The 22,023-nt window shown below is 49.4% G+C and overlaps 2 protein-coding genes across 2 annotated transcripts in view; one reads left to right on the forward strand and one right to left on the reverse strand.

Annotated features, from left to right (window-relative positions):
- Positions 1–237: 237 nt before the first annotated feature.
- On the forward strand, positions 238–12,818 carry NIPAL4 (NIPA like domain containing 4). The gene is made up of 6 exons (XM_007165544.2): positions 238–493; positions 3,630–3,869; positions 7,100–7,156; positions 8,313–8,403; positions 10,636–10,796; positions 11,776–12,818. Exons 1-6 carry the CDS (start codon positions 457–459, stop codon positions 12,402–12,404), a joined length of 1,215 nt encoding a protein of 404 aa, XP_007165606.2. The 5' UTR covers positions 238–456; the 3' UTR covers positions 12,405–12,818.
- A 2,029-nt stretch (positions 12,819–14,847) lies between these two features.
- Positions 14,848–22,023, reverse strand: part of ADAM19 (ADAM metallopeptidase domain 19) — an 86,841-nt gene continuing 79,665 nt past the window's right edge. The window contains exons 22-23 of the mRNA XM_007165528.2: positions 19,238–19,396; positions 14,848–18,435 (exon numbers count right to left, since the gene is read on the reverse strand). Coding sequence (XP_007165590.1) covers positions 18,382–18,435; positions 19,238–19,396 — 213 coding nt within the window. The 3' untranslated portion in view covers positions 14,848–18,381. The remainder of the gene's footprint in view (positions 18,436–19,237; positions 19,397–22,023) is intronic.

Genomic DNA, 22,023 nt, shown 5'->3' on the forward strand with positions numbered 1-22,023 from the left:
CATGCCCCGAGAGAGCCCCACCTGGCATCAGTTCCCCCCTTTTAGTCCCCATGTTCCCACTTCTACCTCAGCCAGAAAATTGCCCCCTCTCCAGCCACCCTGGAGCCCATCAACTGTCTGGGTGCCGGTCCGGCGTCTCGAGGAGAGGCGGCGCCCGGGGACCCGCCCCCTCGCCTCCTGCCTGGGGCGAGGTGGTGACTCCCTTTCCGGGAGCCAGGCAGTCTCCGCGCCCCTGGAGGGCATGCGCCCCTCCGCGGGCAACTCAAGCACAGGGCCCCAGGCCCAAGGAGTTGCCCAAGAGGCTGGGCGGCTCCTCCCCGGGGACCCTCCCCCTCTGGGGCGCGTCATTCTCCCCACCCCCGGGTCCGACCCCGGCTGCTCCTCGCACGCCGGCCACGCAGGGACAAATCTCAGCCACCTGCTCCAGAGCCGGGGCGCCGGGGCACCGTCCGCCCCATGGAGCTGCCGGCCAGCAACGCCAGCTGCGAGAACGGTGCGTGAGGCCAGCGCGGACCCCGTGCGCCCTGCGCTTCGCCTTCCCTCCCTGCTGCTCCTTTTCTCTGCGTCCTCTCCTGCCAGGGGGACCGAAACGGGGGAGGGGGTCCGCATGCGTCGCCCCCCACCCAGTTCTCAGGCACGTCTTGGGAAGGAGCAGGGTTCTGGCTGACTTTCCCCCTCTTTGGAGCTGGGTAGCTGGGGGGGGGGGCGGGAAATGGGAGAACAGGAGGCGTGCGTGGGAGGGAAGAGGCGGGATTTATCGATTGGAGCGGGTCTACCAAGAGGTGGGGGGGGGCCGGGGGGGTGTCTTTTATGTATAGTTGCTTCAGATTTTAGTACCTGCCCAGGTCTGTCCCCCTGGGGCTTACCAAAGACAGGGTAGAGGGCGCAGAGACTCACCACCCCCAAACCCACATCCACCTTTTAGGAAAAGGAGGGAAAGAACAACCCAGGAAAGGATAAAGAAAGATGCTGGGCTTTATGCGCAAGTTCTTATTATGAATCTGGGTAGTGGGCTAGGCTCTTTACCTGCATTATCCCAGTTAATACTTAACACAACTCTAGAAGGCAGGTAGATATTATTACCTTACTGTCACCATTCTGGAGGTAGGGAAAATGAGGCTCTGAAAAGTCGGATTAACTTGCTCAAGGTAAAACAGTGGGGAAATGGAATATAGAACCAGGACTCTTGGATTCTAAAACCTGTACTGTGCTCATCTCCTTTCTTGGTATTTCTGCATTTTCCTACCTGGTCTTGATGTGCAGCCTGTGGGATAGCCCTGTTTTTCTAACTTCTCTTCTCCAGTGAAGCTTTCAAAGCGGGCCTGTTGGGTGTTGGCTGGCCTTGGTTTTCTGAACAATGATGCAATCCGTTTTCAGCCTCGTCTTCCCCTGGGGAAAAACATGTTCCCCAGTCTTAGCATATTCTGGAAGAGAAGCAGGAATCATCTGGCCCCACACCCATTTGTCAAGATGGGCACCCTCCTCAGAACTGGATTTCCTTTGGCCGTCAGCCCTCTCTCCTTTTCTTTTTACCCCTGTGGGAGGACTTGACTTGATGGAGGGCACTGTGCCCCTTGGATGCCTCAGGCCTCCCCCAAAGAGCCAAGCCCACCCTTTGGCTCCACCTGCTGGAGATGAACCTTCAGGAGGGCGGGGGAAGGGGGTGGAAATGGGCTTGGCCTTCCTCTTGGGAGTCGCCCTCCTTGGCCCACATCCTCCCAGGTTCTGGCTCTTTTCCTGAACTCAGGGAACTCCCAGGATTTGACTCTTGCCCTAACTGAGGAACAGGAGTGAGCAGTCAGAACAAGTTTGATTAGGGACCCAGATGGTTTCTTGTCTCATCTTCTCTGGATTGTGACACAGGTGTTGGAAAGAGAGGTCTCCCACTGCAAAAGACACATGGGCATCCCCTGGTGGGTTCCAGACCCAGCTCTGCCACCAGGCTTTTATGAGGCTCAAGCAAATCCTTCCCCATCTCAGGGCCTCAGTTTCCCCAGTTGAAAAGAAAGAGGGTTAGACAGGATGCCTTCTAAGGGCTCTTCCAGCTCTGCTGTTCCATGCTTCTGTGCCATGGAAGAAAGGTCAACAGCGCCCTTACTTTGTTACACCAGAATGCCACTCTGTGCTCTAGATATGCCAAAGCTAAAGCTGCCTGACCTTTTGGACTTTGGGCCCGTCTGGTGCAGGCCTAGAGATCTAGCTTGGTTCGAGGAGAAGTGCCTGGCCCGGGCCTACATCCTTGGCACACGAGCCTGGGTCTTTGTGACCCACAGTTTGAAAAAGACCTTCTACCACCAAAGGTCACAAACTCAGGTGCTTATAAGGGCCGAGCACATAACCAAATGACTGAAGGGAGCCGGGTGTGGACTCAGGGGAATCTCAAAGAGCACGTCCTGTCTAGGGGCGAAACCACTGCTGAGCCACAGCTAACTGTTGCCTATGGGACGGTGTGCCCAGCAGAGTAAGCAAAGGCAGCCCTGAAGCTGGACTTTCATGGGAAATCTCCCGATTTTTAAATGTTAGCAGGGAGCTCATGTTTTAAGGTAACCTTCAAGAGGCTAAACGAAACCCCATCCCCCTTGCCACCTGCTGTGTGTGTGTGTGTAACTGAGAGCATGAACTTAGGCATTATATGGGCTAGGGAAGCAATTCTGGCTTCACCACTTACCACCAGTGTAGCTTTAGGCAGGTTACCAAGCTTATCAGGGCCCCAGTTTCTTCAGCTAAAACCCTGGGCATGACCACTCTGCCGTTTCCATGGTAGGGGTGCTCCTGAGAAGCCCCAGGGTGCTGGGCCCTGGGAGTGCCAGAGGATTATTGCCTGTGCTTTGTACTGTTTCCTTGAACTTGGGCAGCTTAGTTCTTCTGACTGAGGGTCTGCCCCTCATGCCCAAGTTTGTCCTGTTGTCCTTGGTATTTGTGCCAGAAGAGCCAGCAAGGGTGTGCTGGCTCAAGGGCATGAGAACTGATTGACTCTCGTGGGCTCTAGGACTTGGAAGGAGAGCTAAAGACAGATCCTGTGTGGGGTGGCGGGGACACCGATCCCTCTGAGGCCTGAAGGAGGCCTCAGCCCTGACCACAAGCACCGGAGGTCTTCGAAGTAAGGCCTGGGGATGGTCGGTTCTGACAAACAAGGATGCTCGTATTTCATCATCTTCAGGCCTAGGAGGGTCTGTGGACTCCAGCCTCACTCCCTCCTGTTACCTGTCAGGACTCTGCACTGTGGCTGCAGTTAGGGATACGTAAGTGAAGAGGCCTCTGGGAGGGGAGAATCCCTGTGTGATCCTGAGCTGTTGGAGGCCCATGTGCCCAGAGGCTGGGAGGGGATTCCTGTGGAGGCCGGGAGGTTGGATTCGATGAGGACTGAGAGCTGCGGGGACCCTGCGTGGTATGCGGGGGGCATCAGTCTGGCTTAGTGGTGAGGTGCTGGAGTTCTGGAGTCAGACAGCCTGTGTTCTTAGGCAAGCTTCCTGACCTCTCATGGCCTCCATTTCCACATCTATGAAATGGGAATCAAAGACAGCACTTATCTGACACATGGTTGGAAGCACTTGATGAGTTCACGAAGATAAAGTCCCTAGCCTGCATGCAAATGTCCCCAGCGTGACTCTCACCGTGGTCTTCCCTAGGTTCCCTGATCAGCCTGTACTGCTCCTCCCAACAAGTCCTGTGCCGGATCGTCGGTGACCTCAGCCCCGAGGTGCTCAGCAGTGCCATCTCCAACAGCTGGCAGGAGAGGTTCAGGCAGAACTACAGCTTCTACGTCGGCCTGGGGCTGGCCTTGCTGTCCAGCTTCCTCATCGGCACCAGCGTCATCCTCAAGAAGAAGGGCCTCCAGCGACTGGTGGCCTCTGGTGCCACGCGGGCTGGTAGGCTCCTGGGGGGCGGGGGTGGATGGGGTGCTGGGCGGCGAGCCCTCGGCCAGCCCTGTGAACCTCCCTTCATGGGGTCCACTGTAGCAGTTTGAGAACCTGTCCTAGATAGGCACAAAAGGCTCATTGTCAGTCCCGTTGGGGGGTCGATCACCAACAACAGGAGACCTTCCTTTATAATCCAATAGTTCCTGAGAACTACATGATCAGTTAATTGGGGTGAAGACAGGGAGAAGTCTCAGGGCCAAGAATCAGAAACCCCAGGTCTAGTCCTGGTTTTATTTCTTACCAGTTGTGTCATCATAGGCAAGTCACAATTTCCCTACAAAATGGGAATATAATACCTTTGCCCAGAACAATGTCAGACGCTGGTGCATCCTCACGTACTGTCAATCTGAGCTCCTTTATAGGCTACAAAAGAATTACTGAGTCTCTGTCCACAGGGATTTGCTTGTTTGAAAAATAAGACGTGTATCCATGAAACAATTGTTGAGAAAAGGAATCCTATGTTAAAAAATTTGTTCATTTAATCATCATTCATTGTGTACCTGCTGTGTGCCAGGTGCCGTGCTAGACCTGGGGACACAGTGCCCTTGTGGGGCATTGAGTTGAGTGGGAGAGACAGGCAAGTCGATAAACAATTGTTCTGTAGCATGTTAAATGCTATCATGGGGAAAATGCAGAATGCTATGGCAATATTTTGGAGGGGCATGTAAAGCCAGGCTTGGGGGGTAGGGGAGGTTTTCTGTAAGAGTTGACTTAGAAGCTGAGACCTACATGATGTGGAGATAAAAAGGTGAGGGGAGAAGAGAAAGAAGTAATATTCCAGGTAGAAAGAACAGCATGTGCAAAGGCCCAGGGGTGAGAGAGCATGAGTGATATTAGAAGCTGAAACTGTCTCAGGATGGCTAGAGCATGGAGGGGTAAGAGATGGGGTGAGGGCCAGCTCATGAAAGGTCTTGTAAACTGGGCTCCAGAGTTTGAGTGTAATTGTAAGTGACAAAGGTTTTAGGTAGGAGAGTGACATAGTTCGATTTACGATTTGAAAAGATCTCTGGTTGCTGGGTGCAGAGTGGATTAGGGGACAAGACTGGAGGGTGGGAGACCAATTTGGGGAGAAAAACAACAGAACTTGGGCCAGGAAATTGCAGTGGGAATGGAGACAAGTGGTGAAGTCCAGAGATAGATTTTGAAGGTAGGACTTACTGGGTTTGGGTTTGGTGTTGCCTGGCCCCAAAGGGAGGATGAAAAAATGAGTCAAGGTGACTCAGAGCTCTCTGCTTTGAGCAACTGGGGAGCTGATGGTGCTATTTTCTGAGACAAAGAAAGCAGGAGGAGCAGGTTTACAGGAAGACGATGTGTTCAGGTTTGGACGTGTTCAGCTTAATGTTCTATGGGACACTGAGCTTTGGAAGCAGACTATTTGTGTTCCAATTCTAGCTCCTCAATTCCAGGTGATATGATCCTGGGCAAGAAAAATAGTCTTTCTGCCTCAGTTTCCTCATCTGAAAAAATGGGGATAAGAATAGTTCCAGCTATATCTTGTTGTGAAGATATGTTTAGAAAGATGCTTAGCATGGAGTAAGCACTAGTATTAGTTTTACTGTGATCTAAGTGGGAGAGCCTGAGAGAGTTGGATACCCAGGACTAGAGCCGGGTGTGCTCTAAAATGGAGAGTTGTGAGGTGTGGGCATGAAGTCAGGATCAGTGGTCATTGCTGCCCTATCTCCTCTTCTGGACAAGGGTTTGAAAGGCCAGAGACCTCCCAGAGTGCCAGAAAAATAGCTGCTTCCACTCAGGAGAGAGCAGAGCAAGTATCATTGACCATTCAGAAAGGCAGCTTCCCTGGAATCAAATTTTTCTCCAGTCTGCTCTTTCAATATCTTCTGAGATTTCAACTCAGAGTAAAATGCTCTCACAGCACTTGACTTTTATGGGAGATTCTGACTGCTTGCGGAACCTGATGAAAGTTAAAGACCATCTTAGAAAAACGGGCATTCACAAAAAGCAACATACAAGTTTGGGCTTTTCACGAAACTGTCTAAAACCCACCCTAATCATCCTCATCCTCATCCTCATCGCTAATACTGAGTATTGACCATGTGCCAGGCTCTGAGTCCATCATGTGAACAAAGCAGACACAATTCTAGGCTACATGGAGCTTCCATTTTAGTGGGGGAAATTTCAGAAAATAAATAGATCAATTCAAATTATAAATGACAAGTGTCATTAAGGAGAAGAACTGAGTGTGACGAGAGAGAATCCCAAGAGGAAACAATAAAGATAAGGGGACCAGGGAGGGCATTTTAGTGGAAGCAACATTCAAGCAGAGACCTGTAGAGTAAGTGTAGATATAGGCAAATATTGTTAAGAAAACTATTCCAAACATGGAAAAGCACATGCAAAGGCCTTAAGGCCAAAAAGAGCTCATCATTTTTGAAGAACTCAGAGACAGCCTGAGCGGCTAGACTGTAGTAGGAAGTGTGGCAGGAGATGCCTTTGGAGAAGTGAGCGGGGTCAATACTATGAACAGGCTTGTTAGGGATTCTGGTCTTTATCCTAAGAGCATTTCAAAGCCACTGGCCAGCTAGAAGCTGAGGAGTGACATAATTCTTAAAAGACTCCTGGCTACTATGAAAGGAATGGATTATAAAGGGACAAGAGAAGAACCAGAGGAGTCCTAGGAGGCGGTTGCCTCAACCCAGACCAGAGGTGATAGTGCCTGGGAGTTGGGTGGGGGCAGTGGAGTGGACACACGTGAAATGCATTTTGGAGACAGAGTCAGCGGGATGAAATGGATGCAGAAGGTGGAGTAGTGGGAGGGTCAGGTGTGATTCCCTGGTTTCTGGCTTAAGCAACTAGGTACACGGAGGTGCCGCTTACTGAGCTTCATTTGGTGGGTGGGGAGCATTTAAAAATCAAGAGTTCCATTTAGGACAAAGTTTGAGATGCCTGTGCGAGACCCAAGAGTTGTCAAGTAAGCAACTGGATATACATCAGGGCTAAGAAGAAAGGATCAGGGTGCATATATGAAATAGGGTATCTAGATGGAATTTAAGACTTTGGAAGGGATGAGCTCACCCAGGGCAGGGGCCAGAAGCAAGCCTGGAGGACTCACCACAGCTGACATACACTGAACCCTTAGAGACTGGCAAGTGAAGGTAGAGAAGGAAAGGTCCTGAGGAAGTACAGCCAACCTCTAACTTCGTGCCCATTCCTTTCTACAGTGGACGGAGGCTACGGCTACCTGAAGGACACAATGTGGTGGGCTGGATTTCTCACCAGTAAGTGGGTTCTCTGCTACTAAGGACAGTGCCCTATTAATGACAGAGGCAGAGATGAAAGGTGGGTGGGGCATTTCTGTCTCTACCGTGCAAAATATGAATCCAAGGCCCAGATTTCTAGGGGGAGAATCTAAACAGTCTTTGCAGGTAGAACATTTTTACCTGCATCTCAGGTCACTTTCTCCATCCAAAGTCAGTCTTTCATCCATAAAGCATCTGTCCCCAGAGAGCTTTGTACAGAGCTGGTAGTGATAAAGTAGTTTCTCAACTTCCCTTGAAATTCAGGGAGCTATGACGGCCCGCTGGAGTCTCCTGGACTCCTGCAGGGCACAGCCTGGGACTCCTGAGTCAGCTACCCCATTCCACAGGCAATTGTTGGCTCACTTAGAACATGGCTAAGGTTTGCCCACATTTTCACATTCACACATTCCTTTCCACCCACCCTCTCTGGCTTTCAATCCTTAATTCTTTGGGGTGGAAAATTAGCCAGCTTTCTATTTGTAATCCCCTAAGTCAGGTTTTGATCCCTGTCTTAGCCAGAGTTATCACATTCATCATCTGCTTTCAAAGGGCAGACCCAGGTCATTCCCTACGAGCAGGGAGACAGAAGAGGCACTTGCAGGAGTCTGCAAACTGGAAACTCATATGGGGAGAAGTAGGCCCTTTGGGAATGTCTGACTTTGTAACCACCTGCCTGTCAATCTAGACTATCCATAACTCCTCTGGGAAAGACGGCTCCGTGGACCATTTGGTACCTGGAGAATCAATAACTGTAGCTGTTTCTTTATTTGATAATTAACACTTTCTAGAGCTTACCTTAAAGAGACAGACCCATCATTGGCAGTCCCTGAGATACACTTAACCGTGCCTAGGCTAGAAGCCAAGGGACCTCAAGAACCAGAAGGCACCATGTGACCCTGGACTCTAGGCCACCTCCCTATCTTTAACATGGGAGGATTTGGTCAGGATCATCTGGGCCTGACCTTCAGATCAGATTCTGCAGGGAGAGAGCATGAGGATGGGCGTTTTAAGGAATGCTGGTCTGGGATTCTGTGAATGGTTGAACACTGAATGAAGCCGTCTCCACCCAGATTCATTTGGGCTGGAGATGACGCATCAGAGCCACCGTGACCTCTTTTCCCCCTTAATTTCCTAGTGGCTGCCGGAGAGATTGCCAACTTTGGGGCCTATGCGTTTGCTCCTGCGACAGTCGTCACACCACTGGGAGCGCTGAGTATCCTCATAAGGTTGTTGTCACCTCTCTTGCTGTCTCTTCCTGTTTTCAGTTTGTTGATGTCCGGAACTGCACATGGGGTCAATTGCTACTTGCAATCAAGGACCTGGGTCAGTCCCAGCTTCCAGAAAGAGGCAGTGTGCTGTTCAGAGCTCCACACCCTTGGATTGTTTGCTGCCTGGGCAGTGAAGGGGCAGGCCAAGCCCAAACCAGGTGGAAGAACTTCCCCTGCCACCAGGCTGAATGTCTCATGTCAGTGTTTTGGTGCCCCAATAGGAGAAGCACACAAGTTGAAAGTACAAGCCCTAGATTAACCCTCCCTGGGTTCTTACCTTATCTCTGCCACTTTGTAGTTCCATGGCAGGTCACTTAACTACTCTAAGCCTCAATTTCCCATCTGCTAAGTGGGGATGTTCATAATACCTGCATGAAGGCATTGATTTAAGGACTAAATGAGATGCACAGAAAGTGCATAGTACAGAACTGGCACTGAAGAGTAACCACAGCTAACATCTATGGAGGGTTTACTCTGTGCTAAATGTTCTAAATGGATTCACTCGTTTAATCCTCACAGCATCCCTGCTAATTAGAAAGGAGGGGAGACCTGAGGCCAAGAGAGGTTAAGCATCTTGGCCAAGGTCACCCAGGTCCCAGGAGGCTGGGCCAGGATTCCCTCCCAGGCAGTCTAATTTCAGAGTCTGGGTGCTTAACCACTAGGCCCCATTGCCTGGAAAATGTTTGATGGTATTAAAGATAGCTGATATTAAATGTGTGTGCTTCCCATTGCCCCGTTCCGCCTGAGCTACAAACACAGTTCCTCTGTGGGGGTCCTGAGCCCCATTTGAAGCTGGCTCGGATTGTCACCCTAACCTTGGAGCCCCGGTAAGTCCCCAGCCCACCGCACCCAGTACCTGTAATTTCCTGTTTTGTTTTACCAGCTTGATGACGATTTTGCAGCATTTATGCAGTCAAAAACCAGATAGAGTCATGATTCACACGGCATGGTTGGCTGATGTAGCTGTGATACCAGTACTGTGTATCTGATTAGTTTACAGATTCCCATCCCAGGAAGTTGGGAGCGGCAGGGGACCCCCCACTGTGTGACCTCTGCCTTTGCTAGTGCTACCGGGTGCTGGTGGACAGGCATTGTGGGTAAAGTGTTTTTGGGAGTTTTAGAGGAGAGATGGGAGACATTCAAAGGAGGTTAGACATCAATCCCCTCTTTCCTGATACCTGTAAGCAGGACTCATGAGGCTCATTGGGTTACCTTAGGTCAGCCAACAGATTTTGCCCTAAACTAATGCCACCTTTTTAAAGAAACAGAAGCATGCCCCAGCGATTATACCTGTCTTGTCTCACCACCCTTCTTCCTTCACCTTTGCTGGCTCATTTGGAGGATGTGACGGGAATGAAAGTCACATCACCAAGGAACAGCAAGGAACTGGAGGTGTTTTGTCCAGAAAAGACTCAAGGAAGTCAGGAGAATTCTTCTCAGTGAGGTGTAGAGGGAAAACCATAGGCTTTATAATTAGACAGAACTTGAGTTCAAATCCTGGCTCGTCTCTTACCAGTTGTATGATCTTGCCATCATTTAAGCTTCTATGGGACTCAGTTTTCTCATCTATAAAATGGACATAAGTATATTTTACTTCTCAGAGTTGCAAGATGTTAGTGAGATAATAAATGGGAAGTTCTTAGCACAATATCTAGTATGTAAAGTGTGCCCAAGTGTCACTGTGGTTGTTTATATTGGCATACACAAATGGAAGAAGGAATGGATTTGTTTTGTATGGCTCAAGGAATAGATATGGGATGAGTAGAAACTACCATATTTTGGGTTAATAATAGAATGAACCTACAATGGATTCATTTGCCTTGTGAAGGGGGGAGCTGCTTGCCACCAGAGGTATACAAGCCAAGGCTGAAAGCCTTCTGTTTGCAATGTTAAGAGAAGATGTGCTCATTGGGTAGGAAGTTAGACAAGAGTGCTTTGAAGGGGTCTTCCAACTCTTCTCTTTGGGGATATTGTCCATCTCTAAATGAAAGAAATTCACATGTGTGTTCTCGATTCCTCCAGCCCACACTATAACCCACCCCTAAATAAGTTTCTATCTCACACATTTCCTAGGGGTCTAGAAAAGCTTCCACGTGTGAGAGTAGTGAGCCCTTGCTCAGCCCTCACTTTTCTCCAGGGCGCTGGGACTGGGCTGGCTGCTGTAATCCCTTTCTCCACTTTCACATGCAGTGCCCTCCTTTCCTCATATTTCCTGGGAGACAGTCTGAACCTGCTGGGGAAGCTGGGCTGTGCGGTCTGTGTGGCCGGCAGCACAGTGATGGTGATACACGCCCCCGAGGAAGAGACGATCACCACCGTCATGGAGATGGCTGCCAAAATGAAAGACACAGGTAGGCTCCAGGCTCCCAGTGAGCAGGAAAGCACTGGGCATGAACCATGTTAAAGGTCTGACTGGGTTCTGGCCATCTCAGGTGCTGCCATGTGGAGGAGGAGGAAGCAAGCTCGGGGAGGAAAGTTGATGGGCTGGTACTGAGTCTAGCTTACAGGTTCCCAGTCTGATAGGTATGGATGCTATTATTATGTATTTGTTATGTGCCAGGTACTGTTCTAAATGCTTTGTTTGCATCGTCTTAGTTCAGGTTGTTTTAACAGAATATCATAGACTGGGTGGCTTATAAACAACAGACATTTATGTTTCACAGTTCTGGGGGTCACGATCAAGTCCTGCATCAAGGCCCGAAAGATTTTGTTCATAGATGGCCAGCTTCTTGCTGTGTCCTCACCTGGTGTAGAGGGCAAAGGAGCTCTCTGGAGTCCCTTTTATAAGGGCAGTATTCCCTTCCTGAGGGCTCTACCTTCATGCCTGAATCACCTCCCAAAGACATCACCTCCAAATACCATCTCATTAGGGATTAGGACTCAACATGTAAATGGGAGGGGTGGCATTCCGTCAGTTGCGTGTATTAATTTAATCCCACAAAAAAGCTCCTATGAGGAAGGTCCTAATATTAATCCTATTTTACGAAGAGGAAACTGAGGTCTTTCTTGGGGGTTTAATTAATAATTTGTACAAGTTATTAAAAAGTTGTGTTGCTGGAACTGGGACCCATGTTTAACTCCAGAGCCGACGTTCTCTTTTTTTTGTTTTTAATTTTTTTGGCCACACCAGGTGGCATGTGGGATCTTAGTTCCCTGACCAGGGATCAAACCAGCGCCCCCTGCGTTGGAAGCACAGAGTCCTAACCACTGGACCGCTAGGGAAGTCCCAAGCCTAGGTTCTTAATGAGACAACACGTTGCCATGGGTGGGGGGCTCTAGAGGCTGCTGGCATCCTCCCAGGTCAGGTTACCTGTCTCCATCCCCCCAAAGGGTACATCGTGTTTGCTGTGCTTCTGCTGGTGTCCTGCCTCATCCTCATCTTCGTCATCGCCCCACGTTATGGACAAAGGAATATCCTCATCTACATCGTCATCTGCTCTGTGATCGGGACCTTCTCCGTGTCCGCCGTCAAGGGTCTGGGCATCACCATTAAGAACCTCTTCCAGGGGCTGCCAGTTGTGCGGCACCCTCTCCCCTACATCCTGTCCCTCGTGCTGGCACTTTCGCTCAGCACTCAGGTCAATTTCCTCAACAAGGCACTGGACATCTTTAATACCTCCCTGGTGTTCCCCATCTACTATGTGTTCTTCACCTCGTTGGTGGTGACCTCCTCCATCGTCCTCTTCAAGGAGTGGTACAGCATGTCGGCCGTGGACATTGCGGGCACCCTCTCTGGCTTTGTCACCATCATCCTGGGTGTGTTCATGCTTCACGCTTTCAAAGACCTGGACATCAGCCACACCAGCCTGCCCCACATGCACAAAAACCCAACCCCCGCTCCCGCCCCAGAGCCCAGCATTATTAGACTTGAAGACAAGAATGTTCTTGTGGACAATATAGAACTCTCCAGCACCGCATCACCAGAAAAGAAGCCCGAAGTATTCATAATCCATTCGTAAAGCTTGGAATACATGAGTGAGAGGATGAGCCCTGTGGTACAGCCTGACTGCTCAATTTCAGAGCCACCTGGTTATTTTCAACACAACTCCTCTTACCAGTGGCCTCTCTTTTCTTGAGACGTTCATTTATACCTCACTGCTGTTTCCGGGAGAAAAATCCCTACCCAGTGAGCAGTGGCGGTAGAACCTCCTGGAAACACAGCCTCAGTGACCAAATACCCTACTTCACATTGGTGCCAGCAGGTCCCCTGGACCTCCCGTCCTACTTGTTTCCTCAGTGCCATCTCTGTGTTGTTGGGAGGAAGATAGGATTTGATCTGTTGAATGTAGCACAAGCCAAGAACTTCCCTGAAATGTTGGTCATCAGGAAATCCCTCGCACTGATTCTCCTCCTGAGACTGATTCACCGTTCCTGAGCCCGACTCACCATTCCTGAGCCCAAGGCTGAAGTGCAGCTGGCCCTCCGAGGCCCAGAGAGCAACTCGCCACGCCTCCCATCCAGAACCAACAGACACACAATTATTGTAAAATGTCTTGTTGCATTTGCCACCTCAACTTCGGAGACAGAGGCAAGACCTCAGCTGACCTGCTTACTGTGAAAGCCACCTGACGTCTCAGGGAAACACTTCCAGCAGCCCCATTCCCGGAGCAGCCAGCCTGGAGGTCAGCATCTGTTTCCATCCACCCCACCCCTTCCCCACCCTGCCCTCTCTACATACATCCTAAGGAGTCAGTCATGGAGACATTCAGGCAGTCATCTAAGAACTCAAAACAACACAACAACAAAAGGTGCTTCCCAGCCAAGCTCTGCTGGCCAAGCCCAGTGTTTCATTTTGCCTCACTCTCCAACGAGAACAGCGATTGCACTGCTCTTAAAAGTAGCCTGGTTGTCGAGCAGAATGCACTTTCCTTTTCCTCAAGGAGTAAACCAAAATATGATTTGGGGAGATGGGGAGATGAGTGAGGAGCAGTCAGGAAAGCAGACACAGGCTCTCTGGAAACCAGGGGCTAACTTTGGTGTTTACTCTGGTGGCGAACCAAGAACCCAGGTGGAAAAGGCCCTGGGTAACTTGTTTTTTTTTTTTTTTTTTTGGACACACCGCGCGGCATGTGGGATCTTAGTTCCCTGACCAGGGATGGAACCCGCACCCCCTGAAGTGGAAGTGCAGAGTCTGAACCACTGGACCACCAGGGAAGTCCCCTCAGGGTAACTTCTGGGCTGAAGCCTTAGAGGCTTGGCCAGTGGGATCAGCTCTGAACTTCCGTGACCAAGTCGGGGGTGTAAGGTCGGCACGGGGTGCATTCTGCCTGTTGACCAGATCGCCACCAAGTCCCCAGCTCCACTGACGAGCTGCCCACACTGGGAAGCAGTGTGTCACAACTGCTCCACCACCACCTGCTTTGGGGACTGCCTTTGGTCCCCTCACATTTGACCAGAGGCAGGCAAAAAAACAAGAGCAGCTGGAGAGAGATATAATTAATATCCCCTCCCTTCCTGTCTTCTCTCCAGCAGCAAGAATGTGAGAGTTGATACGAGGACCATTGACAGGGAGGTAAGGGAGCCAGTATATCTGTAAAGGAGGAGGAAAGACCTGGCCCTCAGCCCTTGAGCTGGTGCAGAGCCTCCCCTGTGTAACTCCACACCCGTGCCTGTGTTTACGTCCTGTGCCCTAAGCATAGCCAAGCCCAGGCCAAACTGTTGCTGGCCTTGGAGCTCCAAGGAACAGACTGGCTTCCTGCACCGCCAGCCTCAAAGCCACAGTTTTTAATGAATGTGGATTTCTCTCTGTAACTAAAATCAATGCAACATGTTGGATCTTGAGAATGACCGTAATCTGAAGGCCCTGAGAGCGTGGTCCGCAGGGTCAGGAATAAAGACCTCTGAGTGTGTTTACTTGATACTTACATCTTGGCTTTCCTTGGACACGGAACAATTAAACTGGTTCCTCTAGTGCCGGGGGGCCAGTCCCCAGTCTCTGGAGAGTTCCGGCTGCCAAGGAAGTCCCTCCAGTGCCTTCTATAGCCACGCCTTCACTAGAGAGGGAAAGGCTGTTTGGGGAATAGCGTCAGTAGAAGTCACCCATCCCTTGTTTATGCCCGAGCCCTTACGAGCAGCCAACCACAGTGCTAAGAGCTTCACGTGAATACTTTGAAGCTCTCGCAAATGCTCAAGGTAGATCTGTATCATTCATGCCTTGAGTGACCCCCAGACCTATTAAAACTAGACTGGCCTGTGTCCAGGTGCAAAGACAAACAGCTCCCTCGACTGGTCATGGGAAAACCCAGGGCTTTTCTATGGCTCAAGGTCTTCCATGGTGGCCTCACAGGCGGGACAGACGGTCTCTGTAGGAACTCTTCTGAGGAGTCCTCGGTGATGGATCCTATCCAGGCTGGCCAGTGCAACATTAAAAAAAGCAAACAAAAAAGAGTTGCCAAACCAGACAACATTTCAAATGACAATTTAATTAAATACAAACAAGGAAAAAAGGCACCACAGCCCATTCAAGTATTTTGCATAGATATACAAATATTGTAAACAATTAATAGGTGGACGAGAGAAAAGAGGATCTGTTTTCTGTGAACAATCTCCCAAATAAAAAGAAAATTCACATTGCCCTGGATCCCAGACACATACGTACATACACACAGTGGGTGGTGAGAGAGGATGCATGGAAGGGTGACTTTGGGGGCACTTGGCTTGGATTCTGCAGAACCTCTCCTTTGCACGGTTCCCTAAGGATGGGTGGAGCACCTTTCCAGTTGGCATACTCTTGACTTTCTTGGGTGTCCAGCAGAGCTGTTACATACACATTTAACACAATCACTGACTTTAGAACTGGTCCCCAATTTAAAACACGCAAGTCTTCCATACCCTTGGCCAAATAAGAACAAATTCTGACATAGGTAAGGGGAGGCTTTGTTCAAAAGGATTATTGCAAGAGATGGCGAGGGGCCATGGCCACAGGGGGATGGGGCTACGACAGTACTGTAAGGTCTACAGTGAGACACTAAGATCCTAGAGCTGGGGCAGAAAGGAGCTTTTCTTTTATAGGGAGAAGTCAATAAGGCTAAAAAGAACCCACGGCAAGCAGGCAGTTACCACTGGAGCCCGGTGCCTGGGCTAAAACTCCCACTGAGACAGGGAGAGAGGGTGCAATCCCCCTTGAGGTCCCTTGAGGTTTACATTTCAGAGATGCCTCCTAGGCTCTTAAGGAAAACACACCTAGGGTTGAAAAACTGGCAGGAGGCTAAGTTAGCTTCTGAAAAGATTTACATAGTCTCCATCTGAACAGAAGGCTGGTTAAGTCACTCCACCAAGCCTCAGTTTCAGGCTCCTCTCCTCCCCACCAGACCCTGAGCATGGACTCACCCTTGGCCAGAGCCAGCATACAGCCCCTCCCCCAAAGGCTGACCACAAAGATGGTCCCTGAATGTGCTTCTTTCCAGCCATGCTCACTCCTTCCTATAAAAGGCCCCTTCCTCCTGAGCTGTGGGATGCTCACAGATCTTGTAGCCGCTAGGCTCACCTGAGCATTCTCCTAACGCAACTGCCCCCTGCCCCTAACGCAACACTCCCTTCCCCAGTCTTGCAGTAATCCTTGCGAATAAAGTGCCTCTTTCCCTAAGTCCATATTGGTTTTCGTCACCTCAAAGCAGCACGTGGACACAGGAGGGGAAAACCGGGCTACGACAGCCAGGCTCGCTCCTGGGCAGCCTCCCCGGCTCGCCAGAACACAGCCAGGAGTCAGACAGTAAATAGAACCGGCTGCTGAAAGTCTTATCAAATCTAGAAAATTCAACCACTTTCCAGTTCACAGTACAATGTTTATGGGATGGAGGTGGTATTAAAATAATGGAAAACAAAAACGGAAACAAACAAGAAAGCAACAACCCAGGTCTCTTTCCGGTATGGTTCCAGGGAGGGTGGATTTCAGGTTCAAAAGGCTCATGCAGCCACAGTGGCTGGGGCGTTTTCACTTCAGAGCCTTCAACCTCCTGACGTTGGGGAGAAAAGCTGGACATGCCACAGGAATGTCAGTGAGGCAGGGGGTTGAGTTTAAGGGTGATTTCGGTGGGGAGGTGTTTTCACCGTTAGTTTTCTGGGGCCCAGCCTTGAGGCCTGGGGCACCTCGAGTAGCACGCTTAAATGGAAGGCCGTCCCCTGACCTCATCAGGCAGCAAGGATGGTGGACATCGGCTCTGGGGAGCAACCAGGGCCCTTGTCAGCAAGACAGGGGTGTGAACGTCACCAATATCACAACTACCTGACTACCTGAGGGAAGAGAACTTCATTTTCCTGAGCTCTTTCTAAATCTATCCCAAGTGTCCCCCGCAGGTGCACAGCCTGAATCTCCCACTTGTCTACAAACCCAAGAATATCTAGTGAGCACCTACTGTATACAGAGAACGATAAGGGGGCCCCGGGGTAGTTGGGAGTGAAAACTCAAGCCTCTTCCTTGCACTGAGGTTTTCAAGAGCAAACGTCTGCTCACTGCAGGAGGTGGGGAGGCCCCACGCTGCCCAGCACCTTTCTCGGGTGGGAGACCGTCCCAGAGAACATCTCCGGTGGCTCTCTGAAAATCCTCCCAGCTAGCAGAGCACCGCACAGCCCCCATTCCCTGCTGTGGGGAGGACAGGACCAGAGGAAAGAACACAAGGAAGAGGATGAGAAAATGTCTGGCTGGTCCCGGCACAGACTCTGTTCCGTCAAGGCTGCTGGCTGCTGCTTCTCTAGGGATCTCTAGAGACAGGTCTGCTCTCTGCTCAGAAGACAACGGTCCTGCCTCAAGCCAGTGACCAGGTCTGGGGACAGGCTGGGGCTCCCAGGATGTCCGCTCTCCTCCCTGCACCCACCACTATCCCTGAGGACCTCACTCAGATTCAGGTCAGGGAGTAAAAGGAAGACCCACACTCTGCTGAGGTCACCACACACCATGGAAAGTAAAGCTACGACTCCACAGCCATGGCCCGAGTCTACCCCGGTCAACACTCTTGAGAGCCAACATAGGAGATCCCGTGGCCAACCCGCAGGCAGGACCCTGACTTGCAGGTCACAGCACCAAGTCCCAGGAAGTCGGGACTGCCGGGGATTCACTCTCCAGAGCACCACACATTAGGCGGGTCCCAGCGGGGAAGGAGAAATCAAAAGCGTGAGGCACTTGGAAAATGCAGAAGAGAAAACAAGGAGCAAGCAAGAACAATCGCGAGCGGAGTCGGAACCTTTGGCTTGACGGCTCAGAGGGGGCCCGGGCTGTGCTCCCCCTGCTGTCTACACTGCCTACAAATAGTACCTGTCTGAGTCAGAGTGACCCTTGGGAGTAAGGGGATGCGGGGGCTTTGGTGGGCAGAGGGGGGCAGTGTGAGGAGGGAACTTAATGTGTTCACATATGGCCACGGAGCCAGGAGCTGTGACCTCAACCAAGCCCTGGCTGGAGTGACCCCTCCCGATCAGTAAAGCTAAAAGGGACAGTAAGTGCCCAGCCTCTGTCCAGCCTGGGACCTCTGAGGAAGATGGAAACAAAGGAAAGCTCTCATGCGTACCCTCCTCCATAGGATGTGGATGGACGGCTTCTCCAAGCTGAGTCCTGGCCTCAAGGGCTAAACAGACTCTTCCCAGCTGGGCTCACCAGCTCAGACAGCCTGCACCAGCTCGACTGGCACCTCTGGGGCGAGGGGCCAGCTGAAGGGCGGATGGGGGACGAGCAGCCATTCAACCTCTTCCGCTCTCCCCTCCCTACCTGGGGCTGAATATTGCACAAAACAACACTTGGATGCCGTTGACAGTAGGCACTCTGGGCCTCTGAGGAAGCTGAGGAGGCACTGAGTCAAGGAGGAGATTTTTCAGAGATGCAGTGGTTCCAGGAGGAGGGGAGCAGGGGAAGAGGAGCTCAGAGGCGGCCAGGCATGCTTCCTCCAGATTCCGTGGCCACGGCTCCTCTGTGTCCTCACAGAAAGGGAGAAGCCCCTTTAGACGGGTCTAGATTTTCGAGCTAGCCATCCCCACAGCCCTCTGTGACCTGTATTCAGGAAACTGCGGGAAAAAAAGAGACAGGGAGAGAGACATCAGCTCCGTGGGATCAGTGGGGAGCTGTCCTCTTGCTTGTGACAGGTGGGCAGGAGGGGCAGACTGTCAACTGAGAAGAAGGGCTTCCGCAGAAGTCTGTCCACATGTCTGCTTGTTCAGACCATCAACTCTGCAGTGAGAGGCATGGTGGCGGCCCCCAACCCCCAGCTGACAAGCCATCCCCCTCCTCCCTCCCTGCTCAGTCTGCAGAGTTCCCAGGGCCTCGTAGGAACACAGGGCAGTGAGCCAGCTTCCTCACCTGCTCCCCTCTGCCCCAACTCCCAGGACTAAGAATACATCAGCCCCAGGGAAGATGTATTAAGAGAGGCCGTTTGTGCACAGCCTACCATAGGCCAGCGGTTAATGTAAATTAACTGCCTTGACCTTCACAGTAACCCGATGGGGTTGGCTATTGCTGCTTCCTAAAACCTCTTTCTAGATAAGGAAACGGAGACTCAAGAGAGTGATTTGCTCAGGGCCGCTCAGCTCAGCTCAGCTCAGCTCAGCTCATCAGTTGCAGACCCAGGTTTGAAGCTACCACAGCTCAGCCTCCTAAACATCACCTTTCACATGAAACCAAAAAACCCCATCACCAGTTTAAGGGACAGTCATGCAGGCACCAAGAAATGCTAAGCTTTTGTCCTTTGCTTTTGCTCTGGATGTTCAGCCCTACATCAAGAAGCATGAACTGGTCTGTTTTCTCAACTCTGTTCTTGCCCCCTGGATCCCTCTGCCCCAGCTTCTACCTCGAGTGTTTCTGAAGACTCACCTTTGGGGCAGGCGCTGCCAGGTCTAGAGGCAGGGGGCCACAGGATGGAGAGGCAGGGGGCCACAGGATGGAGACGCCACCTGGCCTGGGGAGACTCTTGCGGCCTGGTACCGGGTTAGCCGGGAGTGCCTTCTGGGGCGGCCGAGGCCTGGAGAAATCCTAGGGAGAAAGCCACAAGCCTCACTCAAAGGCCAGAGAGGCCTGTTCAAAAGAAAATGTTCTCAATATTTTACAGGTCAAAAGCAGATGCAAAAAGGGATATACTATTTAAAAAGAATGGTCCCATTTAAAAAGAAATTGTGTGCGTACGTGTTTACATGCTCAGGAAAAAGCCTTTTTGGAGAGCAAGTTAGCAGTGTCTATTAAGATTAGAAATGATCGTTCTCTGACCTAATACATAATTCCATTCCCTCTGAGAACTATTTGCACAGGTGCACAAAAATGAAATTGCAAGGATGTTCCTTGCAGCACTGTTTGTGACAGCTAAAAGAAACTATAAATAACTAAAATTTCCATCAACAGACAAATTACTAAAATTATACAGTGATATATGATGCAGCATTTCAAAAGAATAAAGTAGGTTGATAAGTGCTGAGGTGGAAAGATGGTCAAGAGTCATGGCAAGCTGAAGTACAAGCTATACAGGATAGTTTAGAGAAAATAAGTCACCCCGCTACCCCTCACCAATGTAAATGCAAAGGTACAGAGGAAAGTCAGGAAGGATGAAGACCAAATTGATAACAGAGGTCAGACGTTCAGAGTGGGCTGTGCATAGCGAGAGGGGTCGTCCAAGTGAACATTCAGTTTTTTTAACAAAAGCATATATGTGTATTAATTGTGCAAATAAAAATAAAAATTGTAAAAAGAAGAAATCATATTTTCCATATTGTTTGTCTATGGGTGGCACAATCTTACCTTTGTGCTTTTACATTACCTTCATGTTTTGCCCCCCTCTCAATAAGGCCTTCCCTGATGACCTTATTTAAAATTATAACACCCCCAAACATAACCATACACAATCAATGGGATGCAACAAAAGCAGCCTAAGAGAGAAGTTCATAGCGATACAGGCCTTCCTCAAAAAACAAGAAAAATCTCAAAAAACCTAACCTACCACCTGAAAGAATTAGAAAAAGCAGAACAAACAAAACCTAAAGTCAGCAGAAGGAAGATCAGAGAGGAAATAAATCAGATTTTTTAAAAAAAAATCAATAAAACCAAGAGCTGGTTTTCTGAAAGGATAAATAAAATCGACAAACCTCTGGTTGGGCTCACCAAGAAGAAGGGAGAGGACCCAAATAAAATAAGAAATGAAAGAGGAGAAATAGCTACTAACACTGCAGAAATACAAAAAATCATAAGAGAATACTATGAACCATTACATGCCAACGAATTGGACAACCTAGAAGAAATGGACAAGTTTCTAGAAACACACAGCCCACCGAAACTGAATCAAGAAGAAACAGATAATTTGAACAGAATGATCACTAGAAGTGAAATGGAATCCGTTAAAAAAAAAAAAAAAAAAAACTCCCTGCAAACAAAAGGGAGTGGCTTCCAGGATGGCTTCACTGGGGAATTCTACCAAACATACAAAGAAGAGCTTACACCAATCCTTCTCAAACACTTCCAGAAGACTGAAGTGGAGGGAGCACTCCCTAAGTCATGCTATGAAGCCACCATCACCCTGATACTAAAACCAGACAAAGACACTAACAAAAAAGAAAACTACAGACCAATATCTTTGATGAATATAGATGCAAAAATCCTCAACAAAATATTAGCAAACTGAATCCAACAACGCATAAAAAAGACCATATACCACGACTAAGTTGGATTCATCCTAGGGTCACAAGAATGGTTCAACATATGCAACTCAATCAATGTGATACACCACATCAACAAAAGACAAAACTCACATGATCATCTCAACAGATGCAGAAAAAGCATTTGATAAAATTCAACATCAACTCATAATAAAAACTCTCACCAAAGTGGGTATAGACGGAACATATCTCAGCATAATAAAGGATATTTATGACAAACCCACAGCCAACATAATACTCAACAATGAAAAGCTGAAAGCCTTCCCGCTAAAATGTGGAACAAGACAAGGATGCCCATCCTCATCACTTCTATTCAACATAGTATTGGAAGTCCTAGACAAAGCAATCAGACAAGAAAAAGAAATAAAAGGTATCCAAATTGGAAAGGAAGAGGTAAAACTGTCATTATACGCAGATGACATACTATATATAGAAAACCCTAAAGACTCACACAAAAACTACTACAACTGGGACTTCCCTGGCAGTCCAGTGGTTAAGACTCCGTGCTTCCAATGCAGGGGGTGTGGGTTTGATCCCTGGTCAGGGAACTAAGATCCCACATTCTGTGCAGCACAGCCAAAAAAAAAAAACTACTAAAACTGATAAATGAATTCAGCAAGGTAGCAGGATACAAGATTAACATACAGAAATCTGTTGCATTTCTTTACACTAATAATAAAATTATCAGAAAGAGAAAGTAAAAATACAATCCCTTTTAAAATTGCATCCAAAATAAAAATACTTAGGGATAAATCTGACCAAGGAAGTGAAAGACTGATATGCTGAGAATTATAAAAAAACACTGGCAAAGGAAATTGAAGATAATTCAAAGAAATGGAAAGATGCTCTTGGATTGGAAGAATTAATATTGTTAAAATGGCCATACTAACCAGAGCAATCTACAGATTTAATGCAATCCCTATCAAATTACCCATGACATTTTTCACAGAACTAGGACAT

The sequence above is a fragment of the Balaenoptera acutorostrata genome, chromosome 2 (genome assembly GCF_949987535.1).
Source record: "Balaenoptera acutorostrata chromosome 2, mBalAcu1.1, whole genome shotgun sequence".
Taxonomy (NCBI): domain Eukaryota; kingdom Metazoa; phylum Chordata; class Mammalia; order Artiodactyla; family Balaenopteridae; genus Balaenoptera; species Balaenoptera acutorostrata.